At 34.3% G+C, this 20,197-nt stretch overlaps 1 protein-coding gene across 1 annotated transcript in view; it reads left to right on the forward strand.

Annotated features, from left to right (window-relative positions):
• The window catches only part of LOC116078691 (zinc finger protein 83-like), a 9,986-nt gene extending 2,104 nt beyond the window's left edge, over nucleotides 1-7,882 (forward strand). The window contains exons 3-5 of the mRNA XM_031354037.1: nucleotides 5,670-5,851; nucleotides 5,918-7,433; nucleotides 7,518-7,882. Coding sequence (XP_031209897.1) covers nucleotides 5,670-5,851; nucleotides 5,918-7,433; nucleotides 7,518-7,882 — 2,063 coding nt within the window. The remainder of the gene's footprint in view (nucleotides 1-5,669; nucleotides 5,852-5,917; nucleotides 7,434-7,517) is intronic.
• Nucleotides 7,883-20,197: the final 12,315 nt, after the last annotated feature.

Genomic DNA, 20,197 nt, shown 5'->3' on the forward strand with positions numbered 1-20,197 from the left:
TATCCAGAAGACACCGGGTAGAAAAAGCATTCTACAAAGAACCCTTGTTTACATGTATACCCCTGAACCTAGAGGCAGTATTATGTACTTTTAAAAATTGGCATGTACTGTTATTGTTCTCCATAATGGTTCTTCTCTATTCTATGTCTTATCTCAATATAATAATGACATCATTTTTGCTTTATGACACTCATTCATTTTTTCTTCTATGAAAAAATAAACAGGTGAATTCTGGTTCCTAATTAGCTACCTAGCCACCACAGATATTCTAACTATAACAGATATACCCCAATCTTAAACACTCAACCTAGCACATGAAAGAAATCTGGCCGTGTTTGTTTTCTTGGAGTACCTCATTCATATTGATTGTTCCTAGCTCTATTACATTTACCTAAAAACATTTAACACCAAAAGGAATGAAACCTTTCATAAAACCTAAAAGAACATTGCATTTATGACTTACAAACATTGAATCAAGATGAAATTGACCCTTTAAACCAACACAAGCCCTCTGATGAAAAAAGAAGGTGTATTCAAAGACTTCTAACTAAAGAAAGCTCATGGTCAGATGGATTCAGGGCAGAGATTGACTAGACCATCAATGTTGAACTAAAGTCTACTTATTTTAAGTTTTGCTTCAGTGTAAAAACTTAAGGATTTTTTCAATTTCTTTCCTTCTTTTAAGAAACCACTATGAGTTTGATTCAAAATTTTAGAAGTCAATTTTAGCTGTAGGAGTTTTATATTCATTTACATATGCTATATATCACCTGTGAATATCACTTTTCCTTTATTTTCTTTTAAACATGAATTTTAAAAATTATTTTATTTATTAACATACCAATGTTGCCCCCTCCCATCTCCCAGAGTTCTTCACCCTATCCCCCAGCCCTTTGCCTCTGAGAGGGTTTCACCTCTCCCCACATTCTACTTCTGTGGGGCATCAAATCTCTACAGGATTAGGTACATTCTCTCCCATTGAGGCCAGACAAGGCAGTCCTCAGTTACATGTGTGCCAGAGGCCACAGACAAACCAATATACGATGCTTGGTTGGTGACTTAGTCTCTGTGAACTCCTAGGTGAAGCAGTTAGTTAATGTTGTTCATCTTATGGGGTTGCCTTCCCCTTCAGCTCCTTCAATCCTTCCTCTAATTCTTCTATGGGCGTCCTTGACCTTAGTCCCATGATTGTCTGTCACGGTCAGCTACTGATAGAGTCTCTCATAGAATAGACATGGTTGGCTCCTATCTGCAAGCACAACATGAAATCAGTAATAATGTGAAGATTTGGTTCCCATGTATGGGATGTATCTCAAGTTTGTTCAGTCATGAGAACATCTTTCCTTCAGTCGCTTCTCCATTTTTATCCTTACATTTCTTTAGACAGGAACAATTCTGGGTCAAAAGTTTTAAAGTTGAGCTAGTGACACCATCCCTCTTCTTTTACGATTCATATCTACTTGGTCTCTTTTACTTCTCTTATGCTCTAACCAGAACTTCAAGCACTATACTGAGTAAATAAGAAAAATGTGAATAGCCTGACATTTTCCCTGATTCTTTAAGTTTTCCCTTCATTTAATTTGATTTTGGCTATTGGCTTTTTCTGTTTTGCCTTCCATATGTTTAGCTTTGTATCTTTGATCTCTCCAAGACTTTTAACAAGAAGGAATGTTGTATTTTGTCAAAGGCTTTTTAAGTGTCTAATGTGACAATCATGTTTTTTGTTCTTTCATTTTATTTACGTGGTAGATTACATTGACAGATTTTCACATATTGAATCACTGCTTCATGCCTGAGATGAATCCTACTTGATCATGTTGGATGATCTTTTTGGTGTCTGTTTTTGGATTCTGTTTGTGAGTTTTTTTTTTGAGTATTTTTGCATCAATGTTCATAATGGAAACTGGTCTAAAATTCTCTTAGGTTGTTGAGTACTTGTTTAGGTATCAGGGTGAATGTGACCCTGCAGAATGAGTTTGGCACTGTTTCTTCTTTTTCTATTTTGAGGAATAGTTTGATGAGTATTGATATTAGCTTGTCTTTGAAGTTCTGATAGACATCTCTGCTAGGCATCTGGCAAGGAGCTTTTTGTTGTTGTTGTAATATTTTTTCTTTGCCCCTCTCCCCTGTTGTAAGATTTTAATGACTGTTTCAATTTCCTAAGTCAGGCTGTTTTCCTGATCTTGATTTAAATTTGGTAAGTGGATTCTATGTAGAAAATATGTTATTTCATTTATATTTTCCTATTTTGTAGTATACAGACTTTTGAAGTAAGAGTTAATGATTGTTTGGATTTCTTCACTGCCTGTTATGTCCATGCTTTCATTTCCAAATTTGTTTTATTTTGGGGTGGGATAATGTCTCTGGATTTTAGTAGTTTGGGTATGAATTTGCCTATCTTGTTGACAAGAACCATCTCTTCGTTTCCTTGATTTTTTGTGTTGTTACCTTTGTTCCTAATATTTGCTTTCATGCATAAGTTTGCTTATCTCCTGCCATCTACTACTTATTGGTGTGTTTGCATTTTCCTACTAGTGCTTCCCGGTGTGCTTTTTATTTTCTAGTATGAGATGTATCTATTTTCTTTAAGAAGGCATTTAGTGCCATATGCTTTCCTTTTAGCACTGCTCTCATTATGTCTCATAAGTTTGGGAATGTTTTGCCTTTATTTTAAATGAATTTAAAAAGTCTTTAAATTCTTTATTTTTTTCTTTGACCTTGTGGTCATTGATTAGAGAATTATTTAATTTCTATGAATTTGTAGGCAAACTGTTATTCTGTTGTTGAAGTTCAGCTTTAATCCATGGTATGCTAAAATATGCTAAAGCTTATTTTAAAAATCCTATATCTGTCGATGCTAGCTTTGTGACCAAGCATAGGGTTCATTTTGAAGAAGGTTCTCTGACTTGTTGAGAAGAATGCATATTGTTTTGTGTTTGTGTGAAATGCTCTGTATATATCTGTTAAGTCCATATGATTCATAATGTTTGCTAGCTTTATTATTCCTATGTTTATTTTGTTTTGATTATCTGCCCATTGGTGAGAGACATGGGTCTTGAAGTCTCCCATTATTATTGTGTGGGGTTCAATGTATGTTTCAAGCTTCAGTAATGTTTGTTTTATGAATGTGGGTGCATTTGCAGCACAGACATTCAGAATTGAGACTTCATCTGGTGGAGTTTTCCTTTGACGAGTATAAAGTGTCCTGCCCCTTGTGTTTTGATTTCCTTTGGTTCATTGTCTATTTTATTAGATTTAGGAATGACTACTCCAGCTTGTTTCTTGTATTTATTGGCTTGGAAAATGTTTTTATCCAGTACTTTTCTCTGATGTAGTGTCTGTATGTGTTGCTGAGGTGTGGATTTTGTATGCAGCAAAATGATGTATCCATTCTCTTAGTCTCTCTTTTTAATTAGTGTATTGAATCCACTTTTGTTCAGAGATATTAATGACCAAAAATGTTAATTCCTGTTAATTTGATGTTGGTGGTTCTGTATATGTGTTTGTGTGTGTGTGTGTGTGTGTGTGTATGTGTTTGTGCAAGAGATATTGTCTTCCTTTGGATTTTCTTGTGTGAATTATTAATTTATTTTCTTTCCTTGGGTATAATTTCTCTCTTAGTGTTTGAATTTTCCTCCTAGTATCACTATAGTGCTGGATTTATGGAAAGATTCTTTTTGTATTTGGTTTTGTCATGGAATCTTTGCTTTTCTCCATCCACGATGATTCAGTGCTTCAGGGGATATAGTTTCTGGGCTGATATCTATTGTCTCTTATGTCCAGGCCCTTTTGGCTTTTAGATTCGTTGTTGAGAAGTTGGGTGTGTTTCTGATGTTTGTATTTATATGTTACTTGACCTTTTACTCTTGAGGCATTTAATAGTCTTTCTTTGTTCTATATATTTTGTCTTTTAGATATCATGTGGTGTGTGTACTTTTTTCTTGATCCTATCTATTTTGTGTTCTTTAAGCTTTAGGTATATTTAAAGCCATATTTTTTCTTTAGATGAGAAAAACTTTCTTCCATGATTTTGTTGAAGACATTTTCTCTGTCTTTGAGCTGGCAATCTTCTAAGCCTTGTATTCCTACTGATTTTAGGTTTGTTTTTTTCATAATTTTCCAAAGTTATTCCATGTCTTGTGTTAGAAAAAATTTAGATTTGTCATTTTTTTTTGACCAACTTATATACTTCTATTGTATTTTTTATACCTGTGATTTTGTCTTCTATGTCTAATATTCTGTAAGTGATATTTGTATATGTATCTCCTTTTCTCTTTCCTTGTTTTTGCAAGATTGCCTCAATTTGATTTTTCTTCATAGCTTCTAATTCTTCATTTTAGATATTGGACATTATTATTCTTTTATTAATGTTTGATTGTACTTATCTATATTTCTTAGTGTTTATTCATTTTCTCTATAGGTCCTTTATTTAAGTTTATTTTCCTGTATTTCTTTAATAGATTTATATATTTCATTGTTAAGTGTCTTGTCATCTTCTTAAGATTAGATTCAATGTCATTTTCTTGCACTTCAGGTTTGCTAGGATGTTCAGGGCTTACTGTGCTAGGATAGCTGTGTCCTTGTGGTATCATATTGCCCTGCATTTTGCTGATTATGTTTTTACTATGTCCCTTAGCCATCTGATTGTCCTTGGTGTTGGCATGCTAGGTAGTCCCTGATGACTGCAGGTCTCTGGGATTTCATGTAGAGCTGGGATGCCCAGGGTGGCAGCACGTTTCCAGGGTTCAGGCAGAGCTGTTAGTACCTTATGACTTCAGAACTCTGTCCAAGGTGTCAGCAGATGCAGACAGATCTTGTGGTTTCAGATGGCTGCAAGCATCTGGGATTGAAGGCAGTGGTGTGTACTGGAAGATGCAGCATGAAGGTGATGGAGCAGACCTCACAGCTGCTGTGCTTGCCAGGAACCTAGCTGGCAGGGGAGTAGGGTATAGAGATCTCACTTGTTTGGCCTGGGTGGCAGCATGCCTTCAAGAATGCAGGCAGATTTATGGCCCAGCAAATGAGGTGCAGATTCATGTTTCTGAAATATTTTTAAAAACAGTGTGTGACTGTCCAAATTTCAGGTAAAATATTTCATATTTTAATTTGACATAAAGTTTTTTTATAGTAGTATGGTTGGAAATATGATTTTATATACGTTAAGACTTTTAACGAGTGTACAAATGCTTGGGTTTCTATGGAATTTATCAGTCTCAATGAACATTCCATAGAATTTGAGAAAAAATTAAATCTATTCTTATATGCCTCAGATGAGATTTTCCTGATATTTTCAATTTTTTCATTAAAAATATTCCATGCACATGATTTTAATTTCATTGTTTTAAGAGATTGTAAAATGACTCATGTCCATATTGATAATTGAGATTCACAGTGAGGAGAAAAAATATTAATGGGTGATACTTGCAACAATTTTGTTTCAAGTTATCTGTTACTCTGTTGACTTGCATATATATCACAAAATATGAGATATATTTAATGAAATATGTACTAGCATCCATTATTTTATGACATTTTTAAAAAAAATGTTACTTCTGTGTTATAAACTTTTGCTATAATCCTTAGATTAGTGCTATTTTATGCATTATGAATGTATATTGTTTTCATGCAACTCTAAAATGACACATAACAATATGCTTTATTACTTTCAGCACTGTCTTGTGAACACACCAAGAAGACACTCTCAAAGGTGTGTACACAAAATCATTTTCAGAAAAAAATAACACAAAGATTTGGACTTGGTTTTATTTTGAACCTATATAGAAGGAGGTTCTGGGAGTATAAAGGTGTCAGTGAGGAGCATGAAATTTATTATTATGAAAATAATCTGCTGGCAAAGCACATCTGTTTCATTTCTGAGGAGAATAAAGAAGTTCTAGCTATTCCTGAGAGAACTCAGACTGGATCACTCCCATTTTTACAGTTGGAGCCTACCCTAGCAGAATTTTTACAAGTTTTGACATGCAACTCTGACCTACAGAGAAATACAAAACCATTAAAGAGTGACCTTTGTATGAATAAACAAACTTCCGTGAAATATTTATCAAGTTGTATGGGATTACGCAGAACTTCAATAGATTATGAACAAAGAAGATTTTGGATAAGAGAAAAAATTACAGAATGTCATCAATGTGAAATATATTTCTCTAAAAATGTATTACAGCTCCCTCAACAATTAAATCTACTTTGTGACAAGTTCTACCATTTAGATAAACCTAAGGAAATGTCTATGTATGCATTGAAACTTGGACCATATCACATGGGAGATAATTGTGGGAACCCCAACAGAATAAATGATACTAACTTAGGTTATATTAAAAACCCTGTTCTGAAGAATTACCAAAATAGCCAACGTGGAGGGATTTCATACCAAGGTAATATCATATTATATGATTCTCATCATGAAACAATTCTAAGTAAAAATGAGATATGTAAATGTATTCCAGAAAATAGTTATAACTATGAAAGTAGACAGGCTATGTCTAATCACTGCTCTCAGTCATCATTGCAACAGCAGGACCATACCACAGAGAAGCTTTGCACAAATGACTGGAAAGATGACCTTTTACATGAATCCTTAATTCTTCAGGTTTATAATGGAACATGGACTAAAGGAGATGCCAATAGATACACCCGTGATACATGCAGGAATGTCTTAATTGAATCATCATACTTAGAGAAAAATAACATAAAATGTATGAAAAAACAACTTTTTCAGGCTCCAGGATATGATAAGTCATTGAATTTCAGTTCCAATATCATTCAACATGATTCAAGCCATAATGTAGAGGAATGTCAGAAAGCCAAAGTACATATGTACCATTTTTTGAGTGTAACGAACGTCTTGGGACATTCAAATTTATTAGCTGAAGAAAGACATGCAGAACGTAAAACACCAGAAAAATGTTCCAGTAAACCCTCAGGTGCTATAGTATTTCAAACTAGAGGAAAATCATGGAAATGTATGCAATGTGGCAAGTCCTTTGCTCAGTACTCAGCTCTTCAAAACTCTCCCAGAATCTGTTCTGCAAAGAAACATTATATTTGTAAGGAATGTTGGAAATCATGTACTTGGTCCTCAAACCTTCAAGTTCACAACAAAATACACAATTTACAGGAACTTTATAAACCTAATAAGTGTGGGATATCATTTACCCAGTCAACAATTCTAGCTCACCAAAGATTCCATACAGGAGGCAAACATTACAAATGTAATGAATGTGGTAAATATTTTACACAGTCTTCAAATCTTCAAGTTCATCAGAGAATCCACACAGGAGACAAACCTTACAAATGTAATGAATGTGGGAAATCATTTACCTGTTACTCAAATCTTAAAGTTCACCACAGAATCTATACAGGAGACAAACCTTTCAAATGTAGTGACTGTGGGAAAAGCTTTTTACATTCTTCAGGTCTTAAAAGGCACTACAGAAGTCCCAGTGGAGACAAACCTTATAAATGCAAAGAATGTGGGAAAAGATTTATACAGTACTCAGATCTTAAAAATCACTACAGAATCCACAGAGGAGACAAACCTTACAAATGTAATGAATGTGGGAAATATTTTATCCAGTTTTCAAATCTTCAAGTTCATCAGAGAATCCACACAGGAGACAAACCTTACAAATGTAATGACTGTGGGAAAAGCTTTATACAGTACTCAGACCTTAAAAATCACTACAGAATCCACACAGGAGACAAACCTTACAAGTGTAATGAATGTGGTAAATATTTTGCCTGGTCTTCAAGTCTTAAAGTTCACCACAGACTTCATACTGTAGACAAACCTTTAAAAATAATTAGTGTGGAAATCATTTACAAAGTCCTGAAAACTGCAAGCTCACCACAGAATACATCCTGAATGTGAACTGTATAAATCTAATAATTGTGGAAAATCATTTAACTGAGTCATCAGATCTTCTAGCTCACCACAGATTCCATACAGGAGACAGACCTACAAATGTAATGAATGTGGGAAAAGCTTTATACAGTCTTCAAATCTTAAAAATCACTACCGAGTTCACAAAGGATGGAAACCTTACAAGTTTAAGAAATGTGGCATGCCTTTTACCTGATTCTATCTCTTCAAGTTCATCAAAGAATCTACACTGGAAAACAACCCTGTATGTGTAAATGAATGTAGAAAATCTTTTTCCTGCTCCTCAAATCTTCATTCTCACCACAGAATCCATACAGATAAACTTAACAGTTGAAGTAAGTATGGAATTGTTTTCCCAACACCTCAGCTCTTCAACCACATCACAGAGTCCATTCTTGGGACAAACCTTTCAAATATGGTGAATATAACAATCCTTTACCCTATACCCTTAACTTTATAAATGGGATGAATATGAAAATACATTTCCCTGTCCTGAAATCTTCAAGGTGACCACTGAATGCATACTGCATACAAATATTACCAATGTAAATAATGTATGAAGTCCTTCACAAAAAAATCATATTTTTACACCTGACATAGCATGCATACTAGAGACAAACTGTACAAATGTTAAGAATATGGCAAATCATTTAGCACAAACTCAAACCTGAGAGCAAATAGATGATCTCTGCAACAGACTAAATTACGTAATTACTGTACTAGTATTAATACAGAAACCTGTTATTTACAATGAAAATCATATTATTATGAATTTAAATAATGTTGAAACCTTACTCTATCAGAGAATTCCCAGAGGAACCCCTGTACTTTATTAGGAATTGGAAACATTTTACCCTGAAACACAGCTTATATTCATATTAAGTATTTATTTACAAAACAAAACATTAAACAATTTTTTACCCAGTATAATCAGGCTTTATTAATTGATAATGGCATAGAATTCAGGTTCAAACAAATTTAGAGAAGTAGTATTTTCAAATATAAGGGTTTAATCCACAATAATATTAATAACTACTTTTACACAAACCTATTGCATAATGTTCTGTATAGCTTAGTAGGCTATAATATTGAGCTTTGTGAGACATATCCTATGTGAAGATTTTATGTTATTAGCCTTTGAGCTTTTAAAATAATATACATTATAGGAAATTTTTAATCTCAAAATAATCGCTTATTTTTCAGGATTATCAATAAATTTATTACAACTGTTTTCCTATTACTCCTGCCTTGGGGTGATTAGTATCCGCTTTTGAGAGATGGTATCATTATTATATTCCATTTCCTGATTGATAATGCCAACAGAGACATGTCATAAAAGATACATTTGATTGCTTTGGGCAAATGCCAAGAAAGCAATTAGGCAGAGTATATATCCTGAGTAGAGGAAAACCTGAGGTTTTCTCAGTGTGTGTGTGTGTGTGTGTGTGTGTGTGTGTGTGTGTGTGTGTGTGTGTGTGTTAAGGATAATATCACTCCCATTTCAAGGAACATAGCTTAACGTATATTGAAAAATACCTCGTAGCATTGTGGGTCCGAGAGGTTGAAGATTTAAGATGACAAATGTCCCTCTAGTCCAAATGTTATTATTCATCATGTGTTGTGAATATTGTCCACCATAGAATTTTCCCTCAGAGAATTTTTGTCCAAAATATTGCTCTACCTTTCCTAGTGTACCTCTAGAGATGAGCCAAAGCTGCCTTTTCCATATGTGTATATAATAATGCTGCTCCTCTTCTTGTTTTTGGGTATACACTTTAGTTCCTTGTTAAACTGAATGTAATGAACTTGCTGAGCTTCTGTGTATAGTTGTTCAACATTGTAGATCACATCACCAGGATCATATCTAAGTCTAGGTTTTCAACAGATCCCGTTATTTGTTCTTTTCTACATTTAAATATTCCCTTGATGCAGCAGCCAGGACCATTGATTAGAAAATGCTGGAAATCACAATTTTAGGAAAAGTCCACTAAACTATACTAAATTTATTTCTTTAATGAAATTTGTTAAATGGAAGTGCATTGTAGTTAATGTTATGAAATCTCTATCTGTGGCAAAGAAGAAAAACAACAAAAAACAAAAACATGTCTATACCATTAAATCTCTCAAATTTCTTTAACCACTGGGAAAGAGAGTGAAATACAAAACGTGATTCTATATAACTGGCACAGGATGGATGTTTTCTTGAGCAACTTTTTCAGGCAAAATGTAAACCAAAAATAAAGGGCATAATTTTACCTAGATGTCTTTAGCTAGCATTACTGAGATTTTGTGATGCATTGAATTATAACATGTAGAGTATATTATGTATGCATTATTAATTGGTGTGCAATATTATAATCCCACATGCAGTATTTCCTTAAAAGTATGTTATTTTTATCATTTTATAGAATAAATCTTGTTGGCTTTACATTTAACTTCAAATATATTAAAATAAAAATGACATATAAAAAGGTGACCTGTTGTACTTCATGATGTACATATTCCTATCTTGTAAGAAAATGCAAACCTAAACCACACAAATTCACATGAGAAGTATGGTGAACTCAAGAACCAAAAGAAAATTATTGACAAAAGAATAACCATTAAAGATCAAAGGTTTATTTTGGACCTAGTTTTCCAATATTGCAATCAGCAATGGTGAGAGCTTATTAACAAAGAGAGGATGTGTTGCACATATCAAAGAAACAACATAATTAAATTCATACCTTTGATTCCAAATCTGATTAGATCCAAAGACTTATTAGAGTGGGTAAGTCCTTCTTTTACTTATTTCAGATGACAATATATTCAGTACCTGTGTACCTGTTAGAAACTCGGGATTTCAAGCAAGCAGTACAAGGATATGTAGGGTGTTTACATTCCATATTCATTGTGCAAAAAGCAATGATTTACAGGGTTGAACAAGAGTTTATGGAGTAGGTGAGTAAGTCCTTTGTCCTGGGCCATAGGGTCCATTTAATTTTAGTTTTGAGAATCTTCCACACTGATTTCTATAGTTGCTATTCTAGTTTATCTTGAAGATGAGTGAAGTTTCCTATTTCCCTGTTGAATTTCTTGTCAATTGCATTGATGATCTTTGCCGTATGACTGTTGCAAGATGGTTCCCAAAGTTATTTGGGATCCTAGGTCCATCTTTTTAATAGGTTATTTTTATTATAATTTTACTCATTATTTCTTTATAAATTCTACATATTTAATTATCTGTTAAAAATAGGGCTGTCAAAGATCCTCTCCCAATCTATGGGATTTCTTCATTATTCAGTCTGGCATGGCCAATTAAAGGGACAGTGTGACATGGTTTCTGACCCTGGGACAGAGCCAGCAGGGCATGGACCTCTAGTAGTGTTGATGGTTGCTGTGGGAGTAAGGCTTGTTTGTATAATCATGTGCCTATTTCCATGTTTCTCCTTTGAGGAACTCTCTGCCAAGGTTAATGATTCCATGATAATTAAGGACAGCATAAGTGATGGAGGTGAGGGTGTAGATAATGTTTCAATAAAATGGTAAAAGAGGAGACCTTTAGAAGAGCCCTCAAAGCTGTGAGAAAGAACTCTGGAAACATGAGCTCTAAAAATATAATTTCTCAATTATTCAAAATATAAGGATGCAATATGAGTTGTGTACAAAACATTGCTGAACTAAAAGAACAGAGGAATCTGCACTGTGAGCCAGCTTGTCTGGCAGATACAAAACCAAGTAGATTTCTGAGTTCAAAGTCAGCCAGAGACAAAGCTAGGTTAGACCCAGGTGTGATAGAATGGCAATCTCAAAGTGAGATCCTACCCAGCAAGCTTATTGTGTGTATTTAAGAAAGACAGGCAGATCTCTGAATATATTTGTAATGTTAAAAAAATATTCTTGCTAGCTCTATCTCAGAATCATGGGACTAGGCTCTTGGAAACTGATTCCTGGCAAAATCATAAGGGAACCTGGAATAATACTTAACGGATGTGTAAATAAAAACTGGGGTTTTGATCTACAAGAGAGGAGATATCCAGAGAGTTTGGAATTACAAAGAGAGCTGTCAGGTGAGATAGCTGTCTGAAAAGCTGTATTGAGCAGAACATAGGTCATCCAACTGTAACCCACAATTTAACTTCAAGTTATTCTTTCATCACTCTGAAATGTCCGTTCTTCATGTCTGCTCTGCAGTCTGAGGCTGGTCCTTGGCCCTTTACACAATATTTTTTCTTTAGTTTTGCTAAAGCCTTTTAGTTATATAAATTCCAACTTGTCAATTATTGTCCTTAATTCTTGGAATAAATAGAGTCTATTCAGAAAATTCTTTCAAATTGATTGCTAGATGACAGATACCTAGATGATATATAGATATATAATGGATATATTTGAATATAGAAAGATTCTTAGATAGGTAAGTGTATATACATATATACTCATACCTTTAAAAATATCCATTTACATATATACATATGTAATATATTAATCTACTTTCTGAATAGGATTCACTTTTGTCCACAAGTTACTGTCAACAATTGACATATATATATATATATATATATATATATATATATATATATTCACCCTGAATAAACTTTTGTGATCTTCTTGCAAAAACGTGACACATGTCATTTTTTCCTTTACTGAATTTATTAGCAAGCAGCCATTTGAATTTTATTTCCCCTGAAATCTAAACAAAATGTAAGAAGTAGAAAAAATTCAGTTCTTGAAATTGCTACTCATGTTTTTATTATTTTGTTTTCAAAAATCCTTATTCAATTATGAATCTTTAAAGCTATAAGAATGATTGATCTAGCAAGATAGTACATTGGCACAATAGTGGTCAAAAGTTTTGGAAATATCCAATAGCATTCAGATTGGATTTAAAGCATAGTGTAAAGAAAGGAATTTGTGCCTAGTCCTTTATTCTTGGCCAAAGATATCCATGGCTGGTGAAAACATAAAACCTAGGGCAGACCCTATTACTATTATATTTCCAAATGGACACAGAACCAAATTGTTTTATAAATATTTACTCATAGTTTAGTGTAGCTCTTATCCAGTAATAGAGAAACTACTTCCTCCCACCCACATTGACAGAAGTTTATACAGAGACACTTGTATTTCTCTACCTCAATGTAAAATGAGATATACTAAATCTAATCGAAAACAATGTAGGAAATAGCCTTGAACTCATTAGTCCATGAGACAACTTCCTAACAGAACACCAATGTCTCAGGCTCTAACATGAACAAATGATAAATGGGACCTTATAAAACTGAAAATCTTCTGTTAGGCAAAAGAAACTGTCAACAGGATAAAATGGCAGCATATGTATTGGGAAGTCATCTTTACCAACACTATATCTGACTGAATGCTAATATCCAAAATTTATAAAGTAGTTAGATACCAACAATCCCAAGAACCCAATTTATAAATGAGGTACAGAGCTAAATAGAGAATTCTCAACAGAGTCATTTCAAATACACCCCCAAAACCACTTAAATACCTTAGGTTTGCTGAGCTATCATTTTTTAAAATCAAGTCTTGCACTGATAAGTTAATTTCTCTGTCCTATTTTGAGCTGTTTTGAGAAAACTTCATTTGAAAATCTACTTTGTTAAAGAAGCACTTATCTTCAATAATGTCTGCAGACAAAAACCTTATACTTAAATTTATGTTTGCACTTACATGTGCAACTTAACAGGGAGGGCCTGTTTACAAAATGACAGGAGGCTATTAAATGTTTTTAGAAATGAGATGCCTGTATCTTGTGCAGGACATGTAGAGTATGCCCTTTAATCTAGTAAATATTTTTAAGAGGTAGAGATACATTGTTTTAGTTAACCTACTCTTAATCAAAATCTCTGAAATTCTTGTGTTGTACATACCTCTCAGAAGATTTCCAGCATGTTTTAATTATCTTTTTCCCTTTCTCTTTCCAATCTCTTGAAAAAAAGAAAAAAAAATGGTATCTGGTAATGAACTGAGCAGAAATGTTTTATAGGCCTTTTGATCTATACAACTTAATAATTGACTACTTGATCATTTGTTTTATTATATAATTGACAAATGGTGATGTGTATTGATGATAGTTCAACCACATATTCATACTGTATGGAAATGTGTGCTTATAGTATTGTGGGAGAAATAGTTTGTCAGTGTTCACAGCTTGTAATAATTAATGTGAGATCTTTAACATCTAAATAAATGATGTAATACAGAAAGATTCATAGGCCTTAGTTGATACAGAAATGCAAATAAAAACAACTCTGAGATTGCATTTTATACCAATCAGTATGGCGAAGATCAAAAACTCAAGTGATAGCGTATTAGAATATGATGATGAAAATTTGGAGCAAGGGGAACAATCCTCCATTGCTGTTGGCATTCCAAACTTGTACAACTACTGTGGAGTTCACTTTGTCATTTCAAAGAAAACTTGTAATAGTTCTACATGAAGACCTAGCTATATCTCTCCTGAGCATATACCAAAAAGATGTCCTACTATACCATTGGGACACCTGCTCACCTACGTTCATAGTAGCTTTATTCATAATCATTAGAAACTGGAAATAACCTACATGTACCTCAACTGAAGAATGGATAAGGAAAATATGGAACATCTACACAATAGAATACTATTCAACTATTAAAACATGAAATTATGCATTTTTCAGGCAAATAGATGTAATTTGAAGTTATCATCCTGAGTGAGTTATCCAAGACCCACAAAAACATGCATGGTGTGTACACACTGATAACTGGAAATTAGCCATGAAATACAGGGTAACCATGCTCCACTCTGCAGACCCACAGAAGCTAAACCAGAAGGAAGATTCAAGCAAGAACATTTGAATCTCACTTAGAAGGTGGAAGAAGGTAGCTATAGGAGGGAGATAAAGGGAGTGAACTAGGTGAGAGAGGAGATGGGTAGTGGGATGAGTGGGAAGTTGGGATCAGGCATGAGGAGGAATAGGAGATATGGTCAGATGGCCATGAGAATGAACGGAAATCTGCAAATGGCATGGGTAGGAAGTTAAAGTCATTTTAATGATGCCTCAAAGACATTGGAATAGGGAGTAACCAAGAATCCATTGAAGTCTTCTTGAATGTGACACAGCATTGGGGATATGGAACCTGAAGATATGGCCATCTCCTGTTGCCAGATTGGAACTCTTCTGGAGCGATGGGGACACCAATCCATCCCCAAAATTTTCAACACAAAATTTATTCAAGAATAAGGCATAGAGCAGATTGAGTGAATGGACAAGCAAAACCTATTAATGGAACTCTGTTAAGCTTGTTGACAGGAGTTTAGCGTGGCTATACTCTGAGAGGCTCCCACATACACCTGACTCAGACTGATGCAGAGACCCACAGCTGAAAAGTGGATGGAGCTTGGGGACTCTTATGAAAGAGTTGAGGGCCCTGAATGGGATAGGAACTTCACAGGAAGACCAAGAGAGTTGACTGACCTGGACTCTTGGGGCTCTCATAGACCAATCAAACAGCATCCATGGGATGTTCCTAGGCCCCCTGCACATGTGTAGCAAATGTGAAGCTCAGTCTTCATATAGGTCCTGAACAACTGGTGTAAGGTATCCCACAATCTGTTGTCTTTCTGTGGCATATGCTCTTCTCCCAGAGCTTCCATGTCTGTCTCAAGTGGGAGAGGATGAGCCTAGCCTGGCAGGGACTTTATGTGCCAGGGTAGAGGGATACCTGGGGAGTTGCTCTACCCTTTCTCATAGTAGAAGGAGATAGCAGATGGGGAAAAATGCATGTGGAATGGATGACCAGGAGTGTGGCGGGATCTTTAGGAAAATAAAGTGAGTTTTAAAAATGGGGATAATTATTTTATTTTATATATATATATATATATATATATATATATATATATATACTGAATCAATCAAAATAATATGGTAGCAATTTTAGTAACTGTGGGTATATTTCTACCCTTGATTTTTTTTTAAAGAGGTCCTTCCCCAATATCCTTGTTCCAAGAGCTCATTTATTTTACCTGTCTACTTGGCCTGGTCCTACATTGGTTCTGTACAAATTTGGCAATTTGGTTAATATTTACCCCAGTGCATATTGAGTAAATCAAATTACCTGGCATAATGTGACAGTCTTCATATACACTCAGAAGGCATTAACAGAAAAATGTGAAATCTCCCAAGGAAAGAACTCTGCTGTGGAATGCTGAGTGCTTTCAGTTTCAAGCATGTGGTTCCAGGAATGCCTTGGGCAGCAGCTCATATGCAAAATTTAGACTCTCTCTCTTTCTAACACTCTCTCTCTCTCTCTCTCTCTCTCTCTCTCTCTCTCTCTCTATCTCTCTCTCTCTCTCTCTCTCTCTCTCATTCTCTCTCTCTTTCTCTCTCTCCCTTTGTCCCTCTCTCTTCTGTATGCACACTAATATACATATATGGTGGCACTGCTTTCAATTTCTGTGATATTCTGACTTCAGTAAATGCCATTGCATTTTAAATTTGACAAATGAAATATTAAAAGTTGTGGGAAGATTAACTTCTGAGGTCTTCCATCTAAAATGTGTAATTCACCTGCATTAGTAATTTTCACCTTCAACTTATCTTTTGGTATTAAGGGGGAATATACACTGAAAACTCACATATCATTTGAGTTTGCTTCCTAGTCTCTGAGAAGAACTAATCTCAGGTGTGTGTTGTGACTAGGAATCACAGATGAGAAAGTTCATATGCGAATGTGCATGGAGGGGACAACAGCCTCATGTCTCCCAGAACCATGAAAGTGCAAGCTTCTCAACTAGAGTTAACCTAAGAATCACCTAGTTTGTTGATTAAAGTCATTAAACTTTAATATGTGTGATATCAACAGTGTATTTTATCCAAATACTGGTTTTTCATTCTATTCAGATTTTATATTTTTAATTAACAGCCATAGAAAATCAGTTAAATGGACTGAATTAAATTTTAATTTACAGGTCATCACATCCTTCAAAATGACTGAAGAGCAGTTCCTGAGATAAAGTCCATACAAAATTCTTGAAATCTCTTCCAATGATTTCAAAACAAAACAGAGAGTAGTAATTAGTATGTCAAACTATTTGGATGACAGAGATGACATTATACTAAAGGGATAGAATCTGATAAGAAAATAAATAGTATACAGTGATATCACTAAGTATTATTATTAAAAATACATATATATGGAGGGTATGAACACTTGAAAGGCAGAGAGTTATAGAATAGAGAACTTTTGATATCTAGAATTCTATATTGCAGAATATATACAATCTGGGAACACTATACTTTGTGTTAAAAGTACATTCAATCAGGTAGTAATAATCCCTTTCTTATTGTTGCATTATTATTACTTTTTAGGTGATTTTTCCCATTATCATAATATTTCAGCACAAGAATGTACCAAGAGAAGGAGTTTACTGTTTTAGTGCTTAAGGTTTGTTTACTGTACTTCTGGTATCTGAATCTGAAATAGTGCCCTATTAAAATGTTGTTTAATTTTTCCTGTACAAGTTTACAAATATCTGAATTACTGCTGTTGTATATGATTGATTGCTCCTAAGTCAGGTCATCAATAATGACAGTAATAACATTTAGGTGTTATTATTATGTAAACTATAATGAAAGTTATTCAATCAAACTCAGTACATATAGAGAACCTAAATAGATATGCAGGTTGTACCAAATGTTTTACATATATCCCTTGTGATTTTTATTTGTTGATTGATTTGAGAACTATTCTTAAGACAGAAAAGGTAGGAGGTTTATGGACCAATCAGTAGTAACCATGGACAATGATTTCTCCGGGTTCTGATTGTGGTACACATTTGTACATTACATGAAAGTACTTTTCATTTACATGTGAAGCAAGAAATGGGTATGGCAGTACTTGGAATGCAGAGGTAATGAGTACACCATGTTTGTGACCAGTGGGGGATACATAACAAGAGCAGTTTTTAAATGGAGCATTTTGTCCTATATGGTTTATCCTCTGTAATGCTAACCCACAAAGTCTAAGAGAGGAATCTCTGAATTCAGCTGTATTGAAAAGCTGTCAGTCTATGAAGGTGAAAGCAGTCAGATTAGGTTGTAGCACTTTTGAGATAGTTGTTTAGATCTCTTGATGTTTCTTCTGTTGTGTTAACTTTAAGACCCGTGATAGATTCAATAGCCAGTGATTTTCAGAATCACAGGATGATGGGTATATGTGAGTGTGTGTGCACACGCATAAGCATGCACATATACATGCTTTCCCATGCATGTGACTAGGATACAGAATGACCAGTGTTAGAGAATGATCAGGGGATCATTTAAAAAACTGTCTATAATGTTGGAGGCACTGAGAAAAGTTGACATTACCCACTTGTACCTGAGGCAGAAGATGCAACATTTCTACTCTGAATTAACCTTTTCCCCTAATTCCTTCATCTGAATGCATGAAACTCACTCTGTTGTGAAGTGTTAGTGACTTACTCAACGTCTACAGATTTTAATGACACTTAGAGAATATATACATTGCAACTAATATGGTCTAAATCAGTATGAATTTTAATCCACCTGATGTATAATTTCACCATTATATACACTATAGACATCTGAGGAATAACTCAAGTAAAGGTTCCAAACTATCTGTTGCTTCTTTACTTCTAATTCATAAAATTTTTCATCTTGTTTGCTGCATCAATGTCAATGACATTGTGAGTATTAAACCATATGGGTATGATTTGGAGCCATCAGTATCACAATGGAGTGATACAAATGATTAACCCTAGCATTGCAGAAACACACCAGTAGGTCTCTGAAGAACAGTGTAGAGTTTAACTTTTCAAATCTTCATATTTAAATGGGGACTTTTCTGCCTTTGCTAGTAAAAAGGTCTGTATCATTTTGACCAGCACATAACAAACATTCATCGGCCAATTTCATGCATCATGACAGGTATTGGACCTAGTTGGAAAATCTGAATGATTGTAAACAACAAAACAAAATAAAGACAGATGCGACCTTTCCTACATATTCTTTACAATTAATGTGAGTAGAGATTAAACAGTAATTATTTATTAAGTGAATGGGATAGGAATATGATGCTAAGGAACACAGCTGAAGGTCACACAGTATGGGAAGACAGAGTAACTTTAGCTGAATATGTCATAATCAAAATCTCTGACCTATGAGTGAGGATGAAACAGATGAAGGGAATCAGGGAAGTGATAGGTAAGACGATGTACAACTCTAAAATGAAACAGGTGAAGAGTCCTAATCCCAGCACTGATAAAGAGAGAAATTGAAGGGTCACTGTGAGACCACATGAGGTGTACGACTGGCACCTGTGAGATAATTAAACATCATATATATCCTGGTAGGAGTTTTGACCTTATTCTCAGAGCAGTAGTCATAATCTGAATAGTAAATTCAAAAAAATTATAGTGGAACTTCTTTGTTAGAATTCCACAGTTTAAATGAAACATGATGAAGGAGTAGAGAAGGATCAAGAGACATGAGAACATGGTCATTACTGTGTCTGCCTCTATATTCCAGTTAAGACAAGATGGAGTCCTCATATATTGATGTAAGCTTATAAAGAGGAATGGATGAAATAGGAGAAATATTTAGGGGAGACTCTGTTTAATGTATGACAGCATTCAAGATAAGAAAAAAATGAATATATTTAAAATCATTGATGTCTGATGAAAATCTTATTTTCTTTTACTGTACTATAGGAGATTAGAAAGTTAGAACAAGAAATGCTTTGGGAGACAACAAAATGAAAACATTAATTTCACCTGGGATTTTTGAGCATCTGATGCCTGTCATTAAGTAATGGGATGAAGTTAATTAGTTTAGAGTGGAGTAAATATGTCTATGTTACAGAGTCATGCCAGTCCAAGTTTGAAAGAGGAGTCCAATACATAAGAGTATGTATTTCTTGAAATTCATATAATATTATAATGATAATGTTTATACAAATTCTTGAGTAACATCAATATACAAAATAACAGCAAATTGCAAATGAATAGAGAACAGTCAACCAGGATGAGCAGGTAGCAGGAGAGACAAGCATTAGTCCATTTTGTATCTCACTAGAAACAGCACAGATAAAAGGAGAGATTGGAGCTTATTAAAGAGATGTTGAAGTTGAAAAAGAACAATATGATTGTAATGATTACAGACATTTGGAGTTCTGAGGTTATTACTACTATGATGATTGTAAGATCCATTTTTGTATAATTTATTTACTGAATATTTATTTGTTTTTATTTTGAAATTTCAGTAACCCTATTTTTCATAGGAATACTGAAGAATAAGA

This window comes from Mastomys coucha, unplaced genomic scaffold (genome assembly GCF_008632895.1).
Source record: "Mastomys coucha isolate ucsf_1 unplaced genomic scaffold, UCSF_Mcou_1 pScaffold5, whole genome shotgun sequence".
NCBI classification, from domain to species: Eukaryota; Metazoa; Chordata; class Mammalia; order Rodentia; family Muridae; genus Mastomys; species Mastomys coucha.